General features: G+C 35.9%; 1 protein-coding gene across 1 annotated transcript; it reads left to right on the plus strand.

Moving 5' to 3' along the window:
* The first annotated feature begins 11,568 nt into the window (after nucleotides 1–11,568).
* On the plus strand, nucleotides 11,569–12,522 carry LOC119525532 (olfactory receptor 7A17-like). Its single transcript, XM_037824312.1, has one exon. It carries the CDS (start codon nucleotides 11,569–11,571, stop codon nucleotides 12,520–12,522), a length of 954 nt encoding a protein of 317 aa, XP_037680240.1.
* Nucleotides 12,523–27,711: the final 15,189 nt, after the last annotated feature.

Genomic DNA, 27,711 nt, shown 5'->3' on the forward strand with positions numbered 1-27,711 from the left:
CTGAAACTAGGATACTATTCCTAGAGAATTGTGTGGTTCAAGAACTCATGTATACCCCAAGGGATATGTCATAGAGCAAGAAGACAAGTGAGAGTTGTGACCCACAGGCAGGAAAGGCTTTATACTTTTCCCTTCTGAGGAAATTCTGAGACTGTGGAAGACAATATGAGAATAGAAGACAACACAAATAAGAGGAAATCCACATAGAATATTTACTAGAAAATATATTACCATGTTATTGATGAGGGTGACAGAACAAGTTAGCTCCAGGACTTCAGGAACCCCACAGAAGAATGTTGTCTCCAAGTGTGTGCAGAAAGATAGACTCAAAAGAGCAAGTTTCTCTAGTAGGGAGACTGTGACACTGAGGCACCATACCCCAGAACTAGTGGTCCATAAAATTTGTGGTTCATGAAGATCATGCAGGACAGGGGGTGACAGATGGCCATAAAGTAGTCATACACAATCACAGAAGTAAATTTTCCAGGCCCCCAAAATCAGTAAGAAATCATTTTGCCAAGGCAGCCTGCAGAGTTTATAATTTTTCTCTGTATTTGGATGTTTACAAGCATCTTTAGAACAATTCTGGAAGATGGCACATAAACAAAAGTTGGAGAGAAAGAAATACATGAGCTAGTGGATGAGAATCTGAGCTGATGACCAGGATTATGAGTATGTTCCCTGTACTGGTAACTAGGAACATAGACATGGCAATGGCCTATGCCAGTTTGGATATATGTCCCCACAAAATCCATGTCCTTGAATGCAATTTGTGGGGGAAGATTTATTGGTATTTTGATTAAGGTGAAACTTTTGTATGAATGTTCCCATGGAGCTGTGACTCACCCAACTATGGGTGATATTCTTGATTAAATTATTTTCATGGAGGTGTTGCTCTGCTCATTCAGGATGGGACTTGAATAGTTCACTGAAGGACTTATGGAAATTAGTGTGTTATTTAGTTATGCCTCAAAAGTCTAGGATTAGGGAGTTGCAGACAGAAGTACATTTGGAGATGCAAAGCTAAGAGATGAAGCACCAATTTTATGGACCACTAGTTCTGGAGTATGGTGCCTTAGCTTCTTAAGAGAAGCTAAGAGCAGGACCAGACACTTACTGAGGTTCAGAGATGGTTGGAGTTGCAGACAGAAGTACATTTGGAGATGCTAAGCTAAGAGATAAAACCCAGAATTTGGGAGGAAAGGACCAGTAGATGCCAGTCACATGCCTTCCCAACTGACAGAGGTGTTCCAGATGCCATTGGCGGTTCTTCAGTGAAGGTATCTTCTTGTTGATGCCTTAGTTTGGATGTTTATATAGCCTAATGACTGCAAACTTGCAACCTAAACTCCCACCTTCATAAAAGCCAATCCCATTTCTGGTATTTTGTCTAATGGCAGCTCCAGTAAACCAGAATATAGTCCAAAGAAACTGAACTGAGCTTGTGACTTCAGTTCAAAGAGTAAGCTCAAAGAGTAAATAGCAGTTTAAAGAATAAATAGCAAAATGACTGTCAAGAATAATGATTTAATGTGTATGTATGCAAATATCCAGCCAAAAGGCAGAAGTTGGCAGAATGGATAAAAAAGCATGACCCAACTGCATGCTGTCTGAAAGACACATTAATTTCAAACATGCAAGGAAGTTGAAAATAAAAAGTGGAAAAATGTACCATGAAAGTAGTAAATGAAAGATAGCTGGTGTAGCTAAACTAATAGTTGATAAAAAGTACTTTAAGTCAAAAACAGTTAAAACAGTTACAAGGGACAAACTATGGTCATTATATACTCATAAAGGAGTCTATGCAACAAGAAGACATAATTATATATGTATGTATATGTGTATATATATATGCACACACATATGCATGTAGCAGTAGAGAACCAATATATATGAAGCAAGCAAACATTAGTAGAGTTAAAGGGAGAAACTGACAGATCTATATCAGTAGTATAAGATTTTTATACACCACTTACAGTAATGGACAGAACATCTATAGTGATGATCAGTAAAGAAATGCTAGTCTTGGACAATAATCTAATCCAAAAGATATATAAAGACCACTTCACCAAAAACAAAAGAGTGCACATTCTTCTTGAGTACAACTGAATTATTTTACAGGATATAGTATATATTAGGTAATGAAACAATTCTCAATAAATTCTAAGTTTTTGAAATCATAGAATGTGTATTCCCCAAAGATAAAGGAATGAAGCTAGAAATCAATAACAGAAGAATAAATGGAAAAAATAATAAAACATGGAAATTAAACAACATACTCTCAAGCAACCATTGGGTTAAAGAGGAAATCACAAGGAAAATTGGGAAATACCTTAAGGCAAAATGAAAATGTGACATAGCACAACTTTGTGGATGTAGTAAACACAGTGCTGAGAGGGAAGTGTATAGCTGTGAATGCTTACATTAAAAGAAACACTTGAAACCAGCTCAGGCAGTAATAACTATTAAAAAGAAGAGTGAATTAGAAAACAAAGCCAGCATGATGAACAAAATAATAAAGGTTAGAGTGGAAATAAATTGAATTGACATAAAAAATTATATAGAGAATCAAAAAATTGAGCTCTTTGCAAAGATCAATAAAATCGCCAAATTTATCTAGACTGATAAAGAGAGAAAAGAGGGGATACAAATTACAAAACTGAGAAATAAAAATGGGGGCATTACTACTGATCCAGGTGAAATGAACAGGATTATATGAGGATATTATGAAGAACTTTATCCCAAAATATAAGAAAACCTAGAAGAAATGGTCAAATTCCAAGAAACACACATACTACCTATACTGACTCAAGAAGAAATAGAAGATCTCAAAAAAAACAATAAAGAGATGTAATCAGTAATCAAAATCTAACAAAAAATAGCCCAGAACCAGATGGCTTCACAGAAGAATTCTACTAAACATTCCAAGACTTAACTTCAATTCTGCTCAACCTGCCCAACATCATTAGCAATTAGGGAAATGCAAATCAAAACCACAATGAGATACTGTTTTGGTTTGGTAAAGTTGCCAAAATGCAATATACTAAAAATATATTGGCCTTTACAGTGAGGATTTATGAAGTTACAATTTATGATTCTTAAACCATGGAAATGTCCAAATTAAGGAACCGATAGGAGGATACTTTCTCTGAAGAAATGCTGCTGGTCTGTGGGATACCTCTGTCAAATGGAAAGGCAAATGGCTCGTGTCTGTTTCTCCTTCTTTCCAGGTTTCACTGTTTTCAGGTCTGACTCTTCAGTTTCTGCTTCTCTAGGGTGTTTCTCTCTGTAAGTTCTCTCTCCATATGTTACTGAATTTTACCCCCTTATGAAGAATTCCAGTAAAAGGATTAAGACCTGCCTTGAATTGAGTGGATAACATCCCAATTGAAACAACCTAGCCAAACATTCCCACGCACAATAGTTCTGCCCCACCCCCAGGGATGGATTAAAATAGTATGGTGTTTTCTGGGTATGTAATAGCTTCATACCAGCACAGATACAATTTTCTAACACTGGAATGTTCCAATTTAAAAAATGGAAAATTACAAGTGCTGGAGAGAATGTGTAGAAAAAGGAACAGTCCTTCATTGCTGTGAGAGTGTGAAATGTGCAACACTGTGGAAACAATTTGGCAGTTCCTTAGGAACTGAAGTATAGAATCATAGTTTTACCCAGCAATCCCATTTCTAGGTATATACCCAAATATTTGAAAGTAAGGATTCAAATAGTTACTGGCACTCTAATGTTCATAGTAGCATTATTCAGAATTGCTAAAAGATGGATACCCATGTGTCTATCAAATGATTAAAGGACAAACAAAATACGTTAAATATACACAATAGAAGATTATTCATCCATAATAATTAATGGATTTCTGATACATATGACAACATGGATGAGCCTTGAAGACATAACTTTGAGTGAATTAAGCCAGGCACAAAAGGACAAAAATTGTATGAAGTCACTGAAATGAAATAATTAGAATAATCAAACTCATGGTGTCAATATCCAGAATATGTTACCATTGACAGAAGTGGGGTAGGAATTGGGGAATTAATGGTTAAATTGTGCAGTTTCTATCTAGGTTGTTTGTAAAGTTTTGGTAATGGTTGGTGGTGATGGTAGCACAACATTGTGAGTATAATTAACAGCACTGAATTATATGTGATTATGGTTAAAAGGAGAAATTTTAGGTTGTACACATGTTACTAGAATCTAATTTATAAAAACAACAACCTAAGACTGTTCAATACAATGAGTCCTATTGTAAACCATGGACTTTAAATAATAGTACAATTATTAAAATACTCTTTTAAGAATTGTAACAAATGTACCACACTAATTCAAGCTGTTAATAATAGGGTTGTATTTGGGAATTCTGTATTTTATAGATAATTTTTCTGTAAACACACAACTGTCTAATAAAAATATTTAAAAAAATCTAACAAGAGTCACAAATCCTTTTTCTTGAATCCAACATATTCAGAGATAGTACATTTGCTTAACAGTCTATTCTCATCAGTCTATCAATTTCTAGCTTACAATTTTTGCCATATTATCTGTTGTTACCAGAAATCCTGGGCTAGAAACCATATTTGCCAACAAAGTGGACATGTTTTCAACTGACCAGAATTGGGCAGCCAACCTTAATCCCCTCAGATATATTTGCATGAATTTTTTCATTTTCCTTTAAATGCCTATATATTGTGTTTCTACTGTAGGCACTTCCAGATAATATAGGAAACAATTCCCATTCCATTATCCTTAATTTAATCACATCTACAAAGACCCTCTTTAATTAAAAGGTAATATTTTGCATCAAGGAATTAAGATCAGATATATTTGGGGACATCCTTCAACCTACAGATGACCTCCTAGTCACTGTGATACTGCCAGAACCACAAAAGGAGATCCCAATCAAGACCAGAGTCTATTGTCTCTTGGGTTGGGCACTGCTGGAATCATTCCCTATTTCAAGAGACCTTTGAGGTGTCACAAGGAAGTTAATAAATGAGAAGATGGGTCATAGTCACAATAGCTACTATCAATTGAGCATGTGCTCTATGCCAGGACATTTTCTATAAGAATTAAAATATATTCCATGTTTTAATTCTCATATCAACTCCATAATCTAGTAGCAAAGACCCAAATGTTTCATTTTCTGTCATGTGGGAAAAGCTGGAAAGGCCGTTTAAACTATTACATGCAAAGACTTAATTGCTGAGCCAAATATTTGACTTGCCAAAGTCAGACCTGAGTTATGTTAGAAGCATATTGCCTGAAAAGACCCAAAACTCCTACCCCTAACTCCAAAACTAGATGACAGCTGGGATACTGAACAAGTGATCCAGAGACCAGGAACCATGGAATCAATATCACCAACGATTATTCTAAATGCAGAAACTCCGGTCCACCCAAGACCTACTGAATTAGAATCTGTATTTGAACAAGACTCTTGGGTGGTTCATGTGCACAGAGAAGTTGGAGAATGCTGGTCTAGAGCAGGATTTATCAACAATGGCACTGCTGACATTTTGGACTCAATCATTCTCTCTGATGTGTGCTGTTCCATGCATTGTAGGATGTAGCAGCATTCCTGGTCTTTACACACCAAATGTCAGTTATATCCCTCCGTTGCCTATTGAGACAACCAAAAATGTTTCCAGGCATTGCCAAATATCCCAATGGGAAGGAATTCCACATGTTTTATAGTCTCTGGCCCACAGAATGAGAACTAGAAAAATCTTAATGGAATTTCAATCAAGGACCTATCCCTTACTCAGTTTATAACTTTAGTCAGATTACTTAAGCCTTTGAACCCATCCACTTCTGCAACCAAATGTAGAATGGGGTTCATAATAGTACTGTTATCAGAGAAAGGATATTTGTAAAAATTCCATGAAATTTTGCTAAACTCAGATAATGAAGCATAAAAAGGTATAAATGTATCTTGCAAGTAACACACTTCTTATAAGGACTTATTGGAGATATTGAGATTGCAACAGCTTTGATGTTCCTAAATGTTTGGACAAAAGCATCACTAAGCCAAAGTTTGTACTGCCTATGGTTTCATATTCAAGAAGCACAGTTCTCCACCTCATTGAAGATGGAAATAATGTTATGGAGAGAACAGGGCGTGTCTCTCAACCCCAAGTTAATGTTCTGGAGAACCAATGGACTAGTGAGGATGGTTTCTTCAGTATAGATTTGGAAAGGATAGGAAAGGCACTATAAGGTTAAGTATAAACAAAGAAGCAGCAATCAGCATGATGAGTAGTACTAAAAACTGGACTCATCTGACTCCACTTGGTCTTTTGGGAGCAGAGAATGAGCAAGACAATGTCTGTTCCTTCCTAACAAGTGTCCCACAGGGGAAACTGGCTCAAAGGATAAAGTAACAAAGAAATGCTCTAATAAGAAACACGGAGGGAAATGCACTTAATGAGCATGTATAGGGAAGCTGCAAATATCTCCTCTGCTGCTGCCTCTCAGCTTGTGCAATATGGGACTGGGCAGGACACAAACATTTCTTTTGGTTTCCTAAGTCTGGCTAGGCAATTATGACTGAATCCTCCCTGTGATCTTGTTTAGGGAAAGAATTTCAACCTCTGACATCTACCTTTTGGGGAAGAATTTGTATTTACATGCAAAGACTTTCTTCTCAGAGATAACATCTGGGTAAGTCAGAGTCTAGTAGATGTTACAGGAAAGAGTCAGGAAGAATGGAAGCTGAGAAATTTTACTTGAGGCCACCTAAGAGCAAATCCAGCCTAGTCCAGAGCTGAAATATAGTCATGTTTGTTTGCTTGCTAAGCTAATAAGTTAATATACTTATTATGTTAAAAAAGAAAGAGTGCATTGGACTCAGAAATTCAGGTGTCATTGTTGAAAATTAGTGATGGGCATGGAATTCCAATAAGAGGCCACAATGAGAGGGATAACATTGATCCAGGCAAAGCAGAACACACTTCCAAGAAATTTTGCTATTAAGATGATTAAAAAAGCTTGAGGTATTATCAGTCAAGGAATACGGAACAAAGCAAGGATATTTCTTTTCTAATTTTAACATGAAGTGGTTTGGAGAAGGTTTCTTTACTGAAGAGAAAGATATAGAAAAACAAAGATACAAATGACCTAGGTCAGGAGAAAATTTCTACAATGATAGTTATTCACATGAAAAGATATTGATAGGCATATTGAGAAATGCTGAAGGGCAATATTTTTAAATAATTTCATTGCAGGTGAGGCTGATTTTGTTTATGACTTTGTTAATTATTTTGTTTATTTTCTCTCTGTTCAAGTGCTTTGATTTTGTTTATTGGAATCAGAGTGTCTTCATTCATGTTTTCTATTGCATTTTCTCAAACAATGAATTTCAGTTCTTTCAGCAATTTTATTATTTGCCATTTAGTCCTTTTCTGTATGTGTAAATGTATTTTTGTGTAATCGCTGAAAGTTTATAAATTTTATTTGTTCAAATCTATCAGTGTTACATATTTCAAATGTGGAAAGTTTTCTGCATCCTTCCTGTTAAAAAATTGCCTTTGATACATATTACCATCTTGATTTTAAAAGACAAAATATAGTTAGAGCTTTTTAAAATGTGGCACCACCTATGTTTCATTTGGAATACATTTTTGTCATTCAACTAAAGATAACCTTACACTTCCCATCAAGTTATTTGAATTGATATGGATTATACACAATAAAATAATGCCTGTAGATACTGCTTCCTCCCTGCATATGAATAAAACTGTTTACATGTTTATTTCCAAGAATTTTTAAATTTTGACCATTTGCTGTCAAAAATACTACACATTTTCTATCAGAAGTTAGTTTTATATTTTCAGTTTCAAAGTGTTTAATACATTTGCTTGGTATCCAATGAATTTAACTGTTTTATTATATTGCTCTTCTTTTTATTTCATAACTTCTCATTTTTTTTTGAAATTTGTTTTGTGTAAATGCTCAGATATTTACACATCTTTATATATACACACAGGTGAAGTACCAGCTTATTTGTATTGTACATTATACTGGATAAGTTAGAGCATATGAGATAATGTCTTCAGGGATACATCATATAAAGAAAGAAAATTCAAAGTAAGAGCATAGATTTTTGTGGCATGTGCAGGTTTTTATACAGAATTGTCTGGGAAGGACTTTGCAGGTTGGAGGAAGTGCAGAACCAGAACTGCACTGCAACCAGTAGATTGTTAAAATGACTCAAAATCTGAAATCAGAAGAACAACAAAAAAAGAAGGCCAACCAATGCAATTTCTCTTATAGAACCATATAAAAACCAATAGGGAATAATAAACATAGGAAAGACACAGGTATAGCAAGTAGATCCATCTCTAATGTGGGGAAAACCATAAGGCAGGTAGAGGAATTATAGTTCACTCATTGTGTGGCCCTTGAATCTGGAAGATCTTTAACTGTCAAGTGTGTTGCCTGATCTCTCTTTAACATTGTTCTTCAGTTTCACTCTCCAATCATATTGTTTTTTCCCCTGTTAGCAGTAATTGGCCTTCTTTTTAATCTATCTTGCCTTTATTGAAGTGTTTTCCAAAATATGCCTGCCTATCTTAAAGTAAGAAAGACATTTATTACATTATGTTCCACTATATGTGTGCTTGCATGAGGGTGTGCACACACACAAGGGGACAAAGAGATTCTTGAAAAAAATTCTGTACCTCTTCTCTGATGCACTGTGATGTTTATTATGGTGCTGTATCATTGTATTCTAGCTCATTGGATAAAATATACAGTTTTTACCCAGTAATGAAGAATCACCTCAGAATATCAAATTCATTTCTCTAGCATGGCTTCCACACCATTTTTCTCATGTTCTGGCATTTTATCCTTCACTCATCTTTGGAAATTCCTGTGAAACCACATTTTAAATTTATTCATGCAATATGTATTTACTCATCTAATATTATACCCAACCACCAACTGAAATAGTTCAAGGGAGTAAAAATTATGTAGAATATTGCTATATAACTCACAGCACTCACAGTGAGCAGGGTTAAAAAGACAAGGAATTCAATAAAAGCAATGCATAATCAGGGTCTCTAACATTCAAATTAGGTTCAGGAAAGAAATTGCCATCTTCCTGTGTGGATGTTAAAATTAGAGGTTCACAGAGAAGATTACTTCTGGGATCCCAGAATGAGGATATGGAGTTTTCCAGATTGTGAGAGGGTGAAGAATTCCAAGTGGACCAGTGGAAGAGATCCCAGCATGGGGAAGCTGGTATGTAAAAGATCTAATTATGAAAATTATGAAAACTATAGTGATGTGGTGCAGGAGCAAGTCAAGTTCAATGCCTTGGGGATAAGTGTGTGTGATGGCAGAGAGCAATGCAAGGGGATGCTTGTTGGTCGGTCATGGATAGCCAAGATTTATGCTGAAAATAAAGTAATTCACCTTCATTCTCCAGTGGAAGGTTACTGGGGGTTTTAAAAATGGGAGTTCATTTATCACCTTTGTAATATAGAAAGATCTCTTTGGCGAATGTGTATATTGGAATATATTGGTATTTGTTTGTAATTGTTGGGAGGAATGATATGAACTGTTACAGGGTTATGGATGTGGGGACTGAGAGGTGTGGACAGAATGAGACAAATGAGGGTTATAAACAAAATCAGACTCATCCTACTCCAGTGATAAAATACTCATTTAGTATCATATAAGGCCAGTGTTAAGGGTTTGACATGTAGTAAAACATGCAATTGTTTTAATAGGATGAGTACTGTTATCCCAAATATACAGGTAAGAGAATTCAGATATAAAATATCTCAATTGCCTACCTAAGTTCAAACAGGTCATATGTTTTTATATTCAATATTCAAATCAATATTTGTCTGAGTGCAAAAGTTTTGCATTTATATAATTTAAAATGTCTTCTTTTGTTTTATGTAAAAAACCTCCAGCATTTTTTGTGCTTGTTATATTTCCTTTTGTGAATCATTGGTTTATTGCCTTTGCTCATTTTACATCTGAGTTGTTCAATCTATAATATATGTTGGTGGTGTAAAGATTTCACTTCTTTTCTCTTTCAGATGAATTGATTTTTTTTTTTTTTTTTGCTCTTTTATTAGCTTTCCCGTGCATCAAGGGGATAAAATATTTTGGAATTCTGCCAAAATGATGGAAGCATTTTCTTCATCACAGTCTCTCAGGGATGACATGAGTTTATTATGTTTTTCTTCTCTGCAGGTCTATTTAATTTCTGTCTGTTTTTGAGAAGTTTGATTTGTTTTTTAAACAATGGGTACACATTGTAATGCCCAAACAGAAGCCCCTTGCTTATATTCTATGGGAAGTTTAACAATTTTATGGAAAAGATAATCTGAATTTGCTAGAAAAAGGCATCACATCCATTTCTGAACCAAACCATGTGGGTGTCAATGAGAAGACATAGCCCTAGTGTGCCATGGTCTTTGTTTATCTGTGTGTGTATGTGTGTGTGTGTGTGTGTGTGTGTGTGTTTTCCTGTGTGCTGTGTATGTATCTTTTGTGTGTGTGGGTGTGTCTGATGTGGTCTGACTAGTCTTCAGAAAAGTACTACTGAGATTTCATATCCACAATGTGTGCCTTATAATTCAGAGACCACAATGCCCATCTATAATTGGAAATAAAGAGGCTATACATTTCTATTTATGGAATGCCTCAAAATCAAGTTAATAAAATGGAAGAAATATAACATGTGCATAAATGATTCAGTGTGCCCTGAAGTTTCATAAGCAGCAATGCTACAACATTCTTAAAATTTCTCTGATACCATCTCTCATAACCCTATATCATATTGTTGACCTTGAACATATTTCCTTAAGACATTTTCCTAGAACATTCCTTCAACTGGTCACACAATCCCCAGGTTTCCATGTGGTTCCTGATTTATCCTACAGGCTTCTATTAAAATGTCACCTTCTTCACTGGTATTGCCAGAACACTGGTAAAAAAGAATAGCAATGGTAATTTCACTGTCTCCTTTTTATTACATCATATTTTCCTTTGAAAAATGTCATACGATAACAACATAAAATAATTAAGATTATTTTTTATTTGCTAGTATTCTTTCTACATCATAAGATTATAGGGTATTTTTGTAGAGTTCCATTGTATACAGAGTTCCATTGTATAACATATAATATAATTATTATATGTATAACATATAATAATTAAGATTTTTGTTTGCTACTATTCTTTCTCCATCATAAGATTGTAGGGTCTTTGTGTTTCAGCACAGGTTTCCATTTCTGGATACTGACTGGTACATAATCAGCACTCAATAAGCATACCATAAATGAATGAATGAATATTTCAGAAAATCTATAAAATGTATGACTACTTGAAGAAAAGGCAGAGAGTAGGAGAGGAAATCCTAACCAGATATGGCACAACCACTCCTCTAAGGAGACAGATGCATAAACAAAATATAGAAATTAATTTCTTGACTGAAAAATAGAAACAATTTTATTTATACTGTATGTGAATGTGATTTTTATGAAAATTAGTAATGTTCTTCCTCTCTTTTAGAGTAGTCACAGCAACCATATGTGGCAGGGAAATGAAACACAAATTTCAGAATTTCTTCTTCTGGGATTATCTAAGGATCCAGAATTGCAACCCTTCCTCTTTGGGCTTTTCCTGTCTATGTACCTCATCACAGTCTTTGGGAATCTGCTCATCATCCTGGCCACCATCACTGACTCTCACCTCCACACACCCATGTACTTCTTCCTCTCCAACCTGTCCTTTGCTGACATTGGTTTTATCTCCACAACCGTCCCAAAGATGCTTGTGAATATACACACACAGAGCAAAGTCATTACCTATGCTGACTGCATCACTCAGATGTCCTTTTTCATGCTCTTCGGAACTTTGGAGGACTTCCTCCTCACAGTGATGGCTTATGACCGTTTCTTGGCCATCTGTTTCCCCCTTCGCTACCCAGTCATCATGAATCTCTGGCTCTGTGCACTGCTTGTTCTGGGGTCCTGGGTCATGAGTGTCCTGTATTCCTTGTTACAAACCATAATGGTTTTACAGCTGTCTTTTTGTACTCATTGGCAAATCCCACATTTTTTCTGTGAACTTAACCAGATGGTCCAACTTGCCTGTTCTAATAACTTCTTCAATGACATAGTGATGTATTTTGAAGCTGGGCTGCTGGGTGGGGTTCCCCTTGCTGGGATCCTTTATTCTTACTCTAAGATTCTTTCCACCATACATGCAATCTCATCAGCTCAGGGAAAGTATAAAGCATTTTCCACTTGTGCATCTCACCTCTCAGTTGTCTCTTTATTTTATTGTACAGGTCTAGGAGTGTACCTTAGTTCTATTGCTACACATCATGCACATGCAATTGCACCATTTTCAGTGATGTATGCTATGGTAACACCCATGCTGAACCCCTTCATCTACAGTATGAGGAACAAAGATATAAAGTGGGCTCTGAAAAAAATGTTTGGAGGGAAACCATATAAACTTCCTTTGTCTTGGGGTTGAGCAAATGCCTATGACTGCATGACTCAAAGACAGGTGCATCAATTGTGATTCTTTGATAAGAATATGGAAGTATGAACTGCCTTTTTCTAATATTTCAAATATTTTTGATATGTTTGATTTTAAGTTACTTTTTTCGTTAAGCTTTATCTGTCTCTCAAATATCCAGCAGTTTTACCTTTTGTTTACTTTCCCATGTTCCCAATATTACTTTCAATCTTAAACATTTTGGAAATTCCAACATATCTCTAAAAGCATGGATACCCTAAAGAATTTTCTTTCCAAATGACATATATCATCACTAGCATTTTTTCTTTGTTTTTCCAAAAGAGTAGTTGTTAGTTGCCCTCCTCCTATGGAAAAAAAAGCTAAACATGTAATCTAAGATCATGTATACAATTATATGGTAGAGGAAAGTCTGATCATTTTTCACTCTTGTGACAATCATTCCTTTCTTTATGCATCTCTATGCTAAATGCTATTTATGACACTGCCAACTTTCACATACTCATGCTTTCAATAGCTGATATTTTGGTTTTGTTCTCCTTATTAGGATCCTTTTCTGTTATTTAGCTTCAGACCCACACTACTTAACATAGATAGTCTCTGGCACAAGGTACTAAAGCAAAAATTATTTACTAAATTCCAGTCTCTCAAAAGGAGTATACAAGTTGACAGATTTGCATAATATATACCATGAAACAGCTATTGCATCACAAAAGATCTTAAATATGGTCAAGGAAAATTTTCAGTCATGCATTGTTTTATCATAGAATGATTTCTTTTTGATGATGTAAATGTTCTTATTGAAGTGTGAAAGTTGGTTTCCATATGCAAGGGAAAATATTTGTGGGGGTGCAGGATTATATTTTATGTTCTACATTATTTTATTGTATCACATCCAAAACTCTTCTTAAAAACTTACAGCAATTCCTACAAGTGTGACACTTCCTATTTCTCTAAACAAAATGTCTGTTTTCTACACATCATGGAAACACTACAGAAACAGGTGAAGGAACAAACTATGTATTTACTCTATCATTCCTTTATCTCATTTGTTCTCAGAATTATCTTCAATCCTCATAATCAAAAGATGTCTGACACAAAAGTTTGGTTTCCTTCCCCCAAAATATCTCTGGTAATGGACATTGATGAACCAAAGACATCAGGTATGCTTACACAAACATGCATGTCCTTCCAAACTCTCATAGTTTTCTGGAGGGGATGGTAAAAAAGGAGATTTGATACATTAGGTTCATTCACTTGGCAGGAATTGGCCCTTTCCTAAATCTGATATTTGAGCAGAGATGAAGGTCATTGCATATTCCACAGTTACCACCATGAATAACATGAAGCAATGTTTCAGAATGTCTGCAAGATTTCTGTGCTGTTGCACATAGGTTTCCTGACCACTAATTCCTCACTTAAACAGAATATATATTTATTATTTTCCATTAGGGTTACTTATGGAATATTTTTGGATTTTACTCTGTTTTAGTGGTTTTTTCTATGGATGTCTTATAACTTGTCAAGCAATTTCTTCATGTATATCAGTCATCAAATGATAGAATACAGTACAATTTGTCTATTATCATAAAGTAGTCAGGGAATATAACCACTTTTAGGATCCCTTGCTGCTCTTTTATAGGTGGTACAAATTAAAATGTCTTTACTAATATAATGGTATATTTAGTTGGAAATGGCATTAATCTGTAATAAAAGAAAACAAAAAAAAAAAAAACACATAGTGGCTTACAGAAGTTAAGGTGTCATGAACCCACACATCACAGGTATAGGTTTAGGGTGTCCAGGGCTAGTACAGTTACTAAAAGACATTGCTATGGGCTCAGCCTTCTTTACCTTTTCTCAATATCTGGTTCTCTTCCTTTTGGTCACAGATTATGACCTTCACTACAGTCAATGGGTCCATATCTCAGCAGGACAAATGGGAAAAGAATCAAGGGGTGGTACAAAGTGGAATTCCAGATACGTCTTTGTGAATGACCTTTTAATGAAGTATTATATATATATATATATATATATATATATATATATATATGTATGTATTTATATGTATATGCCATACCTTAATCTCAATGACTATATCATAAACTCAATGACCCTCCATAAGTTCCCTGTGTGCTGAATTCCAGGCACCACTTCCTTCCTCAGGAAAACTACCTTCCAGGATATTAATATTGCAATTAATCTTTGTGACACCTATACAGAAACTTTCCCATTTTAAATACTTGTACATGTACATGTTTGTGGCATTATTTATATTAAAAATTTGAAATTTGTAGAAATGGAATAAAATAATGTGTGGAGTTTTTTTGGCAATCTGTCTTTCTTGGCTCAATATTATTTTGCATCTGTCTCTTTGCTTAGGAAAACATGTTTTACCAGAAGCTCTAACTAACAGGTTTCAGCTGACATATATTTGACCAAAGTTCTGTCCTATTGTACTTTAGGCAAAATGATGTCCTCCCAAAGTTTTTTACTTCCATAGTCTGGAAATTTGGAACAAGTTAGGCCAAATAACAAAGGGGTTAAAACAGTAGATATAATTAAAATTGCTAATAAAGGATCTTAAGAATGTGAGATTATAAAGGATTATTTGGTTGGCCCAGTGTAAACACAATGGTCCTTAGATTTTGAGAAGTAAGGCAGAAAAGTCAGTATTGTAAGAGCTATGCAATGTGGAAGACTCAACTTGCCAATACTGATTATGAAAATGGAAGAGGACAATGTTCTAAGGGATGTAGGCATCCTCCAAAATCTGGATAAAACAAGAAAAATGGATGCTTCCTTAGAGACTTCAAAAAGGAATAATCTACTTCCAACACATGGATTTCAGCCCATGTGACAATTTTTTACTTCTGACCTTCAAAACTGAGAGATAATAAATTTGTATTGTATAAAACCAATAGTTTTTGATATTTTTTACAGCAGTTATAGGAAAGAGATGCACATTGTAAAATCTGGGTTATGATTTTAACTAGATATATTGTCCCACTATCAAAAGCAATGTTCAGCTATTAAGGGAAAAGCCAGTATTGATATTTAAAAGCCAACTTACCAATGCAATCCACAAAGAATAACTGAACAAGATAAAAAAGAGGAGTTTACAGGGGGATTTGGCCAGCATAGATTCCCTTTTCCATTTTATTTTTTCCCTTTATTAGAGAAGTTATGGTTTTACAGAACAATCATGAATAAAATAGAGGATTCCCATATACCACCTCACCACCACCTTGCACTGATGTGGAACATTTGTTAAAATTGGTGGTAGCCATTTTTTTATAATTGTACTCTTATTTAAATCCATGTTTTAACTCAGAGTTCACTGTGTAGTATATTCAATGGGGTTTCTTTCCATTTTAATTTTTACCATATATATAATCCAACATTCCTCCTTTTAATCATATTCAGATATAATTTCAGTGCTGTTAATTTCATTCACTAGGTTGTACTAACATCACCACCATTCATTCCCAAACATGTACATCATTCCACATGGGAAACCTATACATTTTAAGCCTCAACTTTCCATTCCTTATCCACCCCATTGCTGATAGACTATGATCTAGATTCTGACTCTATGAGTTTGCTTGTTCTAATTGTTTCAAATCAGTGAGTTCCAACAATTTTGCTCCTTTTGTGTCTTATTTAACCGAATATGATGTCATCAGTGTTCACACATGTTGTTGCATGTATCAGGACTTCATTCCCTTTTTTGGATGAATAAGATTCTGTTGAATGTAAATGCCACATTTTATTTACCAAAACATTGGATAATGAATACTTGGGATGCTTCTATCTTTTGGGAATCGTAAATACTGCTGCTAGAACAGAAATGTGCAAATATCTTTTAGCGTACCTGCTTTCAATGCTTTTTCATTTATACCTAGTAGTTGGATTCTCCTTCTGAGGAACTGTCAAATAGTATTCAACAGCAGCTGTATGAATTTACACTGCCACTAGCAATGAATGAATGTTCCTATTTATCCACATACTGGCCAACAAATTTCTATTTTTAATAGTAGTCATTATAATGTATATGAAGTGGCATGTCTTTTTGGTTTTAATTTGCATGTCCCTGAAAGCTAATGATTTTGTACATCTTTTCATGTGTTCCTGGCCATTTCTATTTTTTCTTTGGAGGATGTTTGTTCAAGCTTTTGACCTCTTTAATTGGGCTGTTGGACTTTTTGTTTTTAAGTTGAAGGATTTCTTTATACATTCTGAATATTAATCCTTTATGAGATAGGTATTTCAAAATATTTTCTCCAATTGTGTAGGTTCTCACTTAACTTTCATGAGAAAGCCCTTTGAGGATGAAAAGTTTATAATTTTGATGAGGTCCCATTTATCTATTTTTTCTTTTGGTGATTGTTCTTTGTGTGAAAAGTCTAACAAAACATTGCTTAACACAAGGTCCTGAAGATGCTTCCCTGCATTTTCTTCTAGGAATTTGATAGTGCTGGATTTTATAATAAGGTCTTTGATCCATTTTGAGTTGATTTTTTGGATATAATGTGTGGTAGTATTTCTCTTTTTTTTTCTTTTTTGCACATGGAGTTCCTGTTTCCCCGGCATCAATTGTTGAAGACAATTATTTCCAAATTGAATGGTCTTTGAAACATTGTCAAAAATCAATTAGCCATATCACTCTCTAAGCCAAATCTGCAAATAAAATCACTATCCTACCCCTGTGTGGGACATGACTTCCAATGGTATGAATCTTCCTGACAATGTTGGACATGAGTCCCAGGGATGAGCATGGCTCTGGCATCATGGGATTGAGAATGCATTCTTGACCAAAAATGTTAAAAGAAATGGAACAAAATAAAGGTTCAGTGGCTAAGAGATTTCAAATAGAGTCAAGAAGTCATTCTTGAGGTTACTCTTATGCAACCTTCAGCCAGATATTTCAAATTATCACAGTATGCCAAGCCCCAACCAACAGTATTCCTCAAAACCCTAAAGTATTTTCTGGGTTCTATCTAAGACTCCATAAAATTTTTACTTAATGAGTTAAGGCATCCAGATTGTTCCCATGAAGATAAGCCCTGAAACCCTGAGGTACCAGTCTCTCCAAAAATATCAACCAGGTTCATTCTTCTACCCCATTAGGTTGACAACCCTTTCCAGCATGAAGTTAAAATGGTCATTTCCCAGATATCCCTGACGATTGACAGAATACTCAAATGGGAGGGTGAAGGTATAACTGCAAAATTCGGATTTAGCAAATGATCATGACTACTGAATCATTATATATTTGTTTTATTTCATATCTAGTATAATAATATAGACAGAAGGAAATACCTGAAGTTGTTCAATTGTAATCTAGTAGACTTGATCTTTGATAAGGATTGTATAATTATAAGGCTTTTATCATGTGACTGTGTGATTGTAAAACCTTGTGATAGATACTCCCTTTATCCAGTGTATAGGTAGATGGGTAATAAAATAAACACAGGCATAAAAACAGCAATAATAATAACAGGTTGGCACTATGGGGGAAATACCCCATGTAAACTATGGGAAATAGTTTTAGTACTACTTTAAGAATCTTTCATCAATTGTAACAAATGTAACTACTGTTAAAAAATAGCATTACCAAAAAGTGTTATCATCAACTGTAAAAAATTTTCAATGCCAATGCAAGTGTTGTTGGTGTGGTGGTGTATGGGAATCCTGTATTTTGTGCATGATTGTTCTGTGAACCCACAAATCCTCTAATAAAAATACAATTAAAAAATCAATTGGCCATAAATAGCAGGGTTGATTTCTGAGCTCACAGTTCTATTCCACTGCTCTATATGTCTGTCCTCATGCCAGTAGCATGCCATTTTGATTACTCTGGTTCTGTAATGAGCTTTTCTTTTTTCACTTTGAGTGGGATATTTCAGATAAAAAATTTTGTTAGTAAAACATGTTAAAACACTAGCAAGCTTGATCATTCAGGTTTGTGTTTAACCAAGGACCTTCCCAACAACAAAGAAAATACACACTATTTTGAAACATGCAAGAGGCAATTGAAAAACTTGTCACACATTGTGTTTATAAACTAGAGTTCTATTTATAAGCCCTAAAATGCCTCTTTATCCAATTTGGGGTTTTATTTGTTTCACATAACAGTGCTAAAAATACAGCCTATGGTGGCTGACAATGCCCAAAACATGCCAATTGGGAGTGAGATATGTTGTATTTTGGTTGCTCTTGGTGTGACCATGATCTTCATTCCAATGGTCCTAACATGGCTTATCCCAACTCACAGCCTTTTGTCCAATTTTCAGAAAGCAACGAGAGAGGACAAAGGGAATGTTGTTATGGTAAAAAGACAAAAATACTTTCCCCTTTCCTACAGCCTCTAGGAGACTTCTCAGTGGCCGGGACTGGAAACTGTCCACCACCACTGAGAAAAGCTGGGGAATGCACTTAGAAACATCAAATAGTACATGTTCAGAAAAACAAATCTATGCTCCCTGATTGTATAAAATGAAAGAATAGCTATTTCCAGACAACTGACAAAATGAGCCACGTAAGCCCAAATTGGAGGTTGTTAATTGGTAGCCCAAATGAGCATCATATAAAGACTACATCCTCTGACCAAAATGCAGTCATATCATGATATCAGTAAAAATAAGATGATGAAAATGTGTCACAGAACATACTAACCATGAGTCTATATAACGTCATTATGGAAATGAAACCATGTTTATATAAGTGGATCACAATGAAGGCGCTACATATCTATATTTCTGTGACAAAACTAAAAGTGTTCAGAGGGATATTCATCATATTATAGAATTTGTTTAGGAAAGAAAAAACTGATAAATGATGAATTATGGTTCCGGTTTAAGGATGAAACACGGATAAAGGCAATGAGAGCAACAATTACTGTGTTTCTTACTTACCATGAACTCACTTGTTCCCCGGGAGTGAAAAGCTGGAACTCAAGGCATCTTCTTATTTATTACAATCACAGTCTCTCTCCAAAGGGTGGTCTCATGTAATTTAGGGGATGAGTGTTTAAAGAGGTCTTTCACACACTCCTTATCCCATGAGGTGTTTGTCTCCCCAGTGACATTTTTTCATGGACTATCAATTTCAGGCAAATTGAAGGCATTTCCGTATTTCTCAGATTCATATAGTTTCTCTCCAATGTGTTATACATCTGCCAAAGATCTGCCCTCGATTGTTAAAGATGAGTGAAGATTAATGGCTTTCCACAGATCTTACCTTCTCAGGGTGAGTTCTCACACTTCTGTGAGATACTGAGAATTCAGGGAAGACTATCCCATGGGTGCCACTGCATGCAGCTCCTTCCAGTATGTCCTCTTTCCATGAACAGTATATTGATAAAATTAATGAAGGTTTTCCCCTTTCCTTTCATTCATAGGGCTTCTCTCAACTATGAAACATTACACATTTTTAAAGTCCTGTATAATTAGTGAAGGCTTTTCCACATTCATAAAATTTGTAGGGTTTCTTTCCAGTATGAATCTTGATGTGAATCATAAGTTTTGTGGAGTTGAAGGCTTTCCGCATTCCTTACATCCATAGGATGGTTTTTCACAATGTACTTTCTTAAATGTTTATTAATGTGTAAGTCTTTTCCACATTGCTTGCATTCATGGGTTTCTCTTCAGGATGAATTTTCATGTGTCTCAAAAGGAATGACCAATAAACAAAGGCTTCCCCACAATTGCAACATTTATAGTTTTTCCCTGTTGATGCTAGCTCTCCTGTGTGAAATAGAATTTGGAATTTGTTCAAAGGTTTTTCCACTTCCATTGTTCTCATTGTTTGTCTCTTCAGTACAGGGTCTCCTCTGTGCTTCAAGGATTGAGTTATTTCTGAAGGTATTCCCACACTTACTATACCCATAAATCCCTCTGAGGTGAGCAATACTACATGTTGTAAGGGGTAAGGCTTTAATGACAGCTCTTCCAAACATTCATGAATGTTCACTGCCATATAAATTTTGAATACATGAAGCACATTTTTCTGAGTTTCAGGCCATGCACTTGATTTCTTCCCTGAGCTCTCTCACACAGAATAAATGGACAATTTTGTCATGAGGATTTATCATATTCATCAATTTTATGGGTCTGCTTGTTGTTTTTGAAGACAGAATTATATTTAAAAATATTTGAGTCACATTTACAGATGTATTTTCTTGTGGAATTTCCCTCTGAAGGAGCAAAACTTGAGCTAGATTGAGAATTGAATTGAATTTCAAGACATTCAAATACTGTATCTGGAGACTCTGCTTTCTCTTGGATAAATGCAAATTGCTTCAAATATTGCTCCCATTGCTTTTGTGACTCCTCTATTTTGTGGCATTTCCCTAATCACTGTGCATGAGACATCCTCAGTTTGCTCCACAGAACATTTCTGTACAAAAATATTTTTCTGAGGGGTTAACTCTTTGGTTTTTAGTTGTCAGACAATCCACAGGGACCAAGTTCTAGTAGTCTTCCAGCATCATATCCCTGTAGAAATTTCTCTGAGCAAGATTCAGCAAAACCCACTCCTCCTTGGCAAAGTTCATAGCTACATCCCTGAGGGTCACTGGATCCTGCAACAAAGTTATCATCAACAGAGCTGTTGGTTCTTGTTTCTTTGTGTTTCCACAAAAGAGGCAGACAAGACAGAGCTATTCAGGATATTTCATATAAATGCAATTATACAGTATATGTTATTTGTGTCTGATTTCTTTCACTTAGCATCATGTTTTCAAGGTTCATCCAACTTGCATCATGGATCAGAACTTCATTCCTCTTATAGCTGAAGAATATTCCCCCCACCAAGGGGCCTATGTAGGGATACAGCTATAGGATCAGGGTGCCCATCCAGGAATCTTTCACCATGGCAGCTTGGTCCACCTTAGTATCCTGGGTTCCATAGAACCCAATATACATTTCCCCAGACCCCACTTCTGGGGCTGTGCAGGCACAGCAGCCTAAGAGTGCTGCAAACAAGAATGACGGACCTACCCTCCACCTCCCTTCCAAATCGATGGCAAAGGGCATGGGGGAAGAGAAACGGTTGAATGGAAGGGGATTCAGGCATCAACATTCCTGTCTGCCCCCAGGAACTGACAGACCACCCTGTGATAAGTGTTAAGATTGGGAAGTGTGCATCTTCCAAATTCATTCTTCTTTTTAAAGATGGCTTTAGGGACTTGAGGCCCCTTCCCCTTCCATAAAAATTTGTCACTTGGCTTTTCCATTTCTCGAGAATATTGTGGTTTTTCTTGGGATGTCGTTGAATCTATAAATTGCTTTAGTTAGTATTGACATATTAACAATATTTAGTTTGGCAATCCTTGAACACTGAATGTCCTTCCATATGTTTACATCTTCTTTGATATCTTTTAATAATGTTTTTAGTTTTCTGCATCTTTGGTAAGATGTATTCTAAGATAATTGATTCTATGGAAAAACTCCATATATACAAAACCCAGTCTAAGAAATAGAACCTGACCAGCCTAAAAGCTCCCTATATGCATGAATATAATCACCACTCCCTTCACCAGGGTCAAATGTACATGTTTTAATACAACTTTTTGCATATCTACATCATTATGCTTTGTAATTTCCCTAATGTTTCAGTTGTCTTTTATTTTCTTTTAAATTTTTTTGATGTTCAGGTTTTGAATGAGTTTGAGACCATCAGTCATGTTCTTGATTCTATTATATCCTTTTTTATGTGGAAGTTTTTGCAAGAACAAGAGGCAAGAAAAAGAAAACAAGGCATCCAAATTGGAAAGGAAGAAGTAAAACATCTACCCTATATGTAGATCACATGATCCTATATACAGAAAGTTCTGAAGAAATGCACATCAAAGCTTTTAGAGCTAAAATGTATTCGACAAAGTGTCAGGGTACAAGATCAACACCCCCAAATCAGTAGTGTTTCTATACACTTATAAGAAGAAGAAACCAAGAAAACAATTTCATTCACAAAGGAATTAGTATTGCTATGACATTAGGAAAAAATTGGATTATTCTATTTTTCTCATGAGTCACAATAGCTTTCAGAATTTTCTTATTAATTTTGTATTTTTTCTAATTTCCATCTAATTATTAAGTAATATTAATTCACTACATCTATTTTGATTTTAGATCTCATTGGATTAGTTTAAATTTCTAGAATACAGTTCATATTTAGCTATAATATAACAAAATTCAAAATGAAATAGCAAGTATTGGTGAAGTTGGGGAGAATTTGAAACACTAATACCTTCTTGCTGGGAATATAACATGCTGCATCTACTGTGGAAAACAGTTTAGAAGTTTCTCAAGAAATTAAAAATAGAAATATAATATGATAAGAACTTTCCACTCCTAAGTGTATGCATTAAAGAATTGAAAACACATATTCAAACAAAAACCTTTATACATAGCAGGATTATTCACAGTGACAAATTGTGGAGAAAAAATCAATTGTCCAGAGACAAAAGAATGGATAAACACAATAGGGTTTATTAATACAAAGGGTTATTATACAGCCATAAAAAAGAATGAACCACTGATATATGCTAAGCCAAGGATGTACTTTATAAACATGCTATGTGAGAGAATACAGACATAAAAGATCCATACATTAAGATTCCATTTTATGGAAAGTTCAGAATGTGTAAGTCTATGGGACAGAAATAAGATTACTGGTTGTCTAAGTACTAGCATAAGAGATAAATTAGATGCTACTGTTGAGTTCACAATTTAGGTTTGGGGAGATCAACTTATTAGGGACATAGGTAGTGCGGATGGTTGACACATTGTGATTATACTAAATGCTACTGATTGCACCCTTTAAAATAGTTCATTTTAAGTCATAATAATTTTATATCAATTTAAAAATACATACAAAGGAAGCCTAAAATGGTAATAGTTGGGATGCTCCTTGTTTTCCTGATTTTAGACAAAATCTCTAGAGTTTTCTAATTTATTGTACTACTCACCAAGATTTAGGACACATTATTGTTATCATGGTTATTTTAATTTTTATTCTTTATTAATTTACAGTTTATTTTCCTTTGTTTTTAATTACATATATTGTAGGTTTATGGAAAACATGCAAATATACAGAATTTTCATATGTCATCCTGTTATCAACAACTTGCAATAATGTGGTATATCTGGCACAAATGGTACAAGAATTTTTTATAACTGTAGTATTTACTATACTCTATGGCTTACATCAAGTTTCAGTTTTTGTGCTGTATAGTCCTGTTCTAAAAAAAATTCTCATAACATTTATACAACCTAAAATGAGATGATTAGGATAAACAAGTTCATACAGATACAAGAATATACATTACTAGGGGCCATGGAGGGTTAAGAATCAGGGAGTTAATGCTTATATTGTACAGGTTTCTATTTGCAGTTATTAAAATGTTTTGGTAATGGATGTTGGTGATGGTAACACAATATTGGGCATATAATTATGAGTAATGTATTATATATTTGAATGCAGTTATGGTTAGGTCTGGGCCCTGGGCTCCTACCTTTCCCTGTTTTGCAAAACCAGGCTGCAGATCAGACCATGCCTCATGTGGCCCCCTGGCACTTCCCCCATTTCACACCACAGCCTCACTGCCTTTGAGCCCATCACCGCCCCCTTCCTTTAACCCACTTCACATCACATGGTTGTTCCCTCACTCCATCACCTCTCCTGTTTGAGCCTACAAATAAGGCATTGCCAAAGTTACAACATAAACTATGTATAATCCCCTACTGGCCAAAAGACACACACCTTACATATTCAAGACATCTTGTAACATACTGATTAGCAAAAGGCCCTATAAAAGGAAATCCCACCAACCGTGTGATTTCCTATTGGAGCAGCCTTTCTCTCAGTGGTGACTGCCCTAAGTCTTCTCTCAAACAAAACTTTTCTTTTTTACCTGCTGTGACAGAGAGGTTTATGTGTCAATTGGCCAGGACATGGTACCCAGGTGTCTGGTCAAGCAAGCACTGGTGTGCCACTGCAAGGACATTTGTGGCAGGTGAACAAACAACAAGGCTGGATTACTAAATCATCAGTCAATTGGCTGCAGCTGTGAATGATTGCATCAAAGAAGGGTATGTCTTCCACAATGAGAGAATGCAATCAGCTGTATTTAATTCAATCAGTTGAAGAGTTTTAAGTGAGACAGAGACAGATAGAGGAACTGCACTTCTCCTTTGGCTTGCCAGTGAAGCATTTCATGAAGATTTCATCAAATACCCTTATCAGAGTTGCCAGTTCACTGCCTGAGGAGTGCATCAAACACCTTCATTGGGGTTGCCAGTTTGCTGTCTGACCCATGCAATTTGGACTCATGCATCCCCACAGTTATGTGAGACATCTTTATAAAATCTTTTATTTAGATATCACTTGATTCTTTTTCCCTAGACAACCCCAACCAAAGCAACTTGGTACCAAGAGTGGGGTGATTCTTGAGGAGCAGAATCTTAAAATGGGTTTTTACAATTGGTTTTCTACTCTGATTAGATTCAAAGCACTAATGACTCAAATTCCAATAATCAAGGTGGTACTGACAGAAAATGGTATGAGTTGGCAATGGAGATACACAAAATATCACCACTTGATACCCCAAATCATACTCTTTTATGAAGCAAGATGCAGGGTTACACTGTTTTTGACACCTTAACAGAATTTTTCAGAGTTAAGAGTTATAATGATCTTGGCTGGTTTTTCTTAGATACACTGGATAAAGTTCTAAGAGAAAGGAATGAGCTAAAGGTTTCAAATTTGAAACTTAAGCACCATATGAGAGATGTAAAGGTTTCTATGTGTGCCCTGAAAGAAAATCTTGTTTCCTGTTGCTGTAGATTTGAGATTTCTGAAAACCAGACCCAGAGTCTTATTGTGCAAGTAGCAGATTTACAATGTAAACTAAAATCTCAACCTCACAGGGTGTCTGCTGTTAAAGTAAAGACATTGATTAGAAAAGAATGGGATCCTGAAAATTGGGATGGGGACATATGGATTTATGATAATGGCAATGAGAACATTGGAAACCTGGATACTGCTGAGTCTTTGTTAGATATACCTGTAGTGGTCTGTCCGGAGGAAATAGCCAGCCAACCTCAAGCCTGCCTTGAGAAAACAGCTTCCCAACCTCTAGTCTGCCCTGAGGAATCTGTGGAAGATGTTATTTACTCCAAAATACTAAGTGCCTGCACAGTGATTCATCTAGAGGAGCCTGCCAAAGTCTCCAAACAGCATCTCTATTTGCCACTGACATTTCAAGCACCATTGGAACAGCTGGATAATATGCTCCAACTGGCAGAGCAGCTTGCACAGCAATCTGGACCTGTCAGACAGCCTCATCTTGTTCCAGTCCACACACAAAACTAGAAGCTTTTCTGGCCACTTAGTAAATGGGCAGTATTAGCACACCCAAATGGGGAATATGTTTGTCTCCAAAATCCAAAGAGGCCAACTAAGCATTGTGCCTCATTTTTGGTTGTAGGTGAGGCCAGATGCAACAGCTTATCCTTCAACTTAGAAGAGGTATCTTGGCATGTCCCACACCACTGGACACCTAGAAATTTTACAAATGTGGAAGGCCCTTGTATTTTTGTTGAATTTATCTTCCATCCTCTGACACACAAATACCTTACCAAAAAATCTAGAGTAGTTTCTACTTCTTGCTCACTAGGTCCAATCAACTTGATGTTAGCAATATATTGGAACAGTGTAATGTCTTGTGGGAGAGAGAAATGACCATGGTCCCTGCAGACAATCTTATGACATAGGCCTGGAGGGTTAACATACTCCTGCCATTTGTCTTTTTGTCTGTTTTTTGAACCATATTTGCATGTATTTGGTGTCAAAACCAGGAGATGTGGTAATGACTTTCCTTTGCCATTTAAACACCAACACCAGCTAATTATCCAACCTGGGGGTAAGCAATTTGCATACACCCTGGATTGTTCTTCTACTGTGAAACTGAAAATCCTAATGCTAGGTAGAGAAATTTGCTGCACAGCCACTGGGACATGGCACCAGGGGTTGGTAGGGCTGCCCTATTCTCCCAGTACCATTTAGGACTTATTCTCTCCTATGGAAATTGACAGCAACTCATGGAGATACCTGCATTTTTCACCTCATATCTTCTGGTCTGTAAAGCTCATTCTTTCCCTCAGGATCCCCTCAGGCCTCCTTATAGGCAACACATCCTCTGTCCCACCTTGGGACACCCCCAGAGGTTGCCAGATTAAAGCTCAGGTCAATTAAGCATATGCTTTAAGCTCAAATGACTCATTTATTACCACAATACTGTCTGACTCCAATACAAATTAAATAACTCTAAGTGGGCTTAAAATGGGACTTCGTTTGATCCCTTAATTCTCACTATTGTTAACAAGTCTTTCAATGGAATGGTAAAATAAAGTTCCATATATCTGTGATTTATTTGAGAAAAGCCTCAGAATCCCCTCTGCTACCCCTGCTCCACCTTCCAAATTGAACTTCTCTGCTCTCCCATTCCAAACATCCCCTTCTCTGACCCCCTCATATGTTTCAAGCCTCCTTGAAAAATCTCCTCTGCCTATCTTCCCTTTGTGAGAGGTGTCTGGACCAGAGGGGCCCATCTGTGTCCATGTTCCCTTCTCTCTTTCTATCCTTTCCCAAATTAAAAAGTGCCCAGGGTCATATTCTACTAATTGTACCCAATTTCTGAAAGAACTTCAATATCTTACTGTATCCTATAATGTCACTTGGCAAAATCTCTATGTGATTATCTCTACCTGCCTCACCCCAAAGAGAAGAAATAAGTATAGCTAGCAGCTTAGTCTTACACAGATTCCTTAAATAAACAGGACCCTAATATAGGCCAAAGAAAGCTACATCAGTGCCCTGAGTGATTGGAAACAGCCCAGTGGGAAACACTGCTAATCAAAGATAGATAATTGATCTGGGCTTTAAAGTATTTAGCAATGTAATTGTAAAATGGCCCAAAGACAAACACCACTGTTAGCCTGTTTTAAACGCAAATTGCCCAAGCATTGGGCTAAGCAATGTCCAACAACCCCAACTTTAATCTCTCTGAGCTTCTAGAACTAGTAGCAGAAAATGAAAGCTACCCAGAAAACACATGTTGTGTAACTCTCTCAGTAACAGCTAAGCCAATAACAAGGGCTACTAACTATGCTCTCCCACTTC

Source organism: Choloepus didactylus (assembly GCF_015220235.1).
Source record: "Choloepus didactylus isolate mChoDid1 chromosome 25 unlocalized genomic scaffold, mChoDid1.pri SUPER_25_unloc2, whole genome shotgun sequence".
NCBI lineage: Eukaryota > Metazoa > Chordata > Mammalia > Pilosa > Megalonychidae > Choloepus > Choloepus didactylus.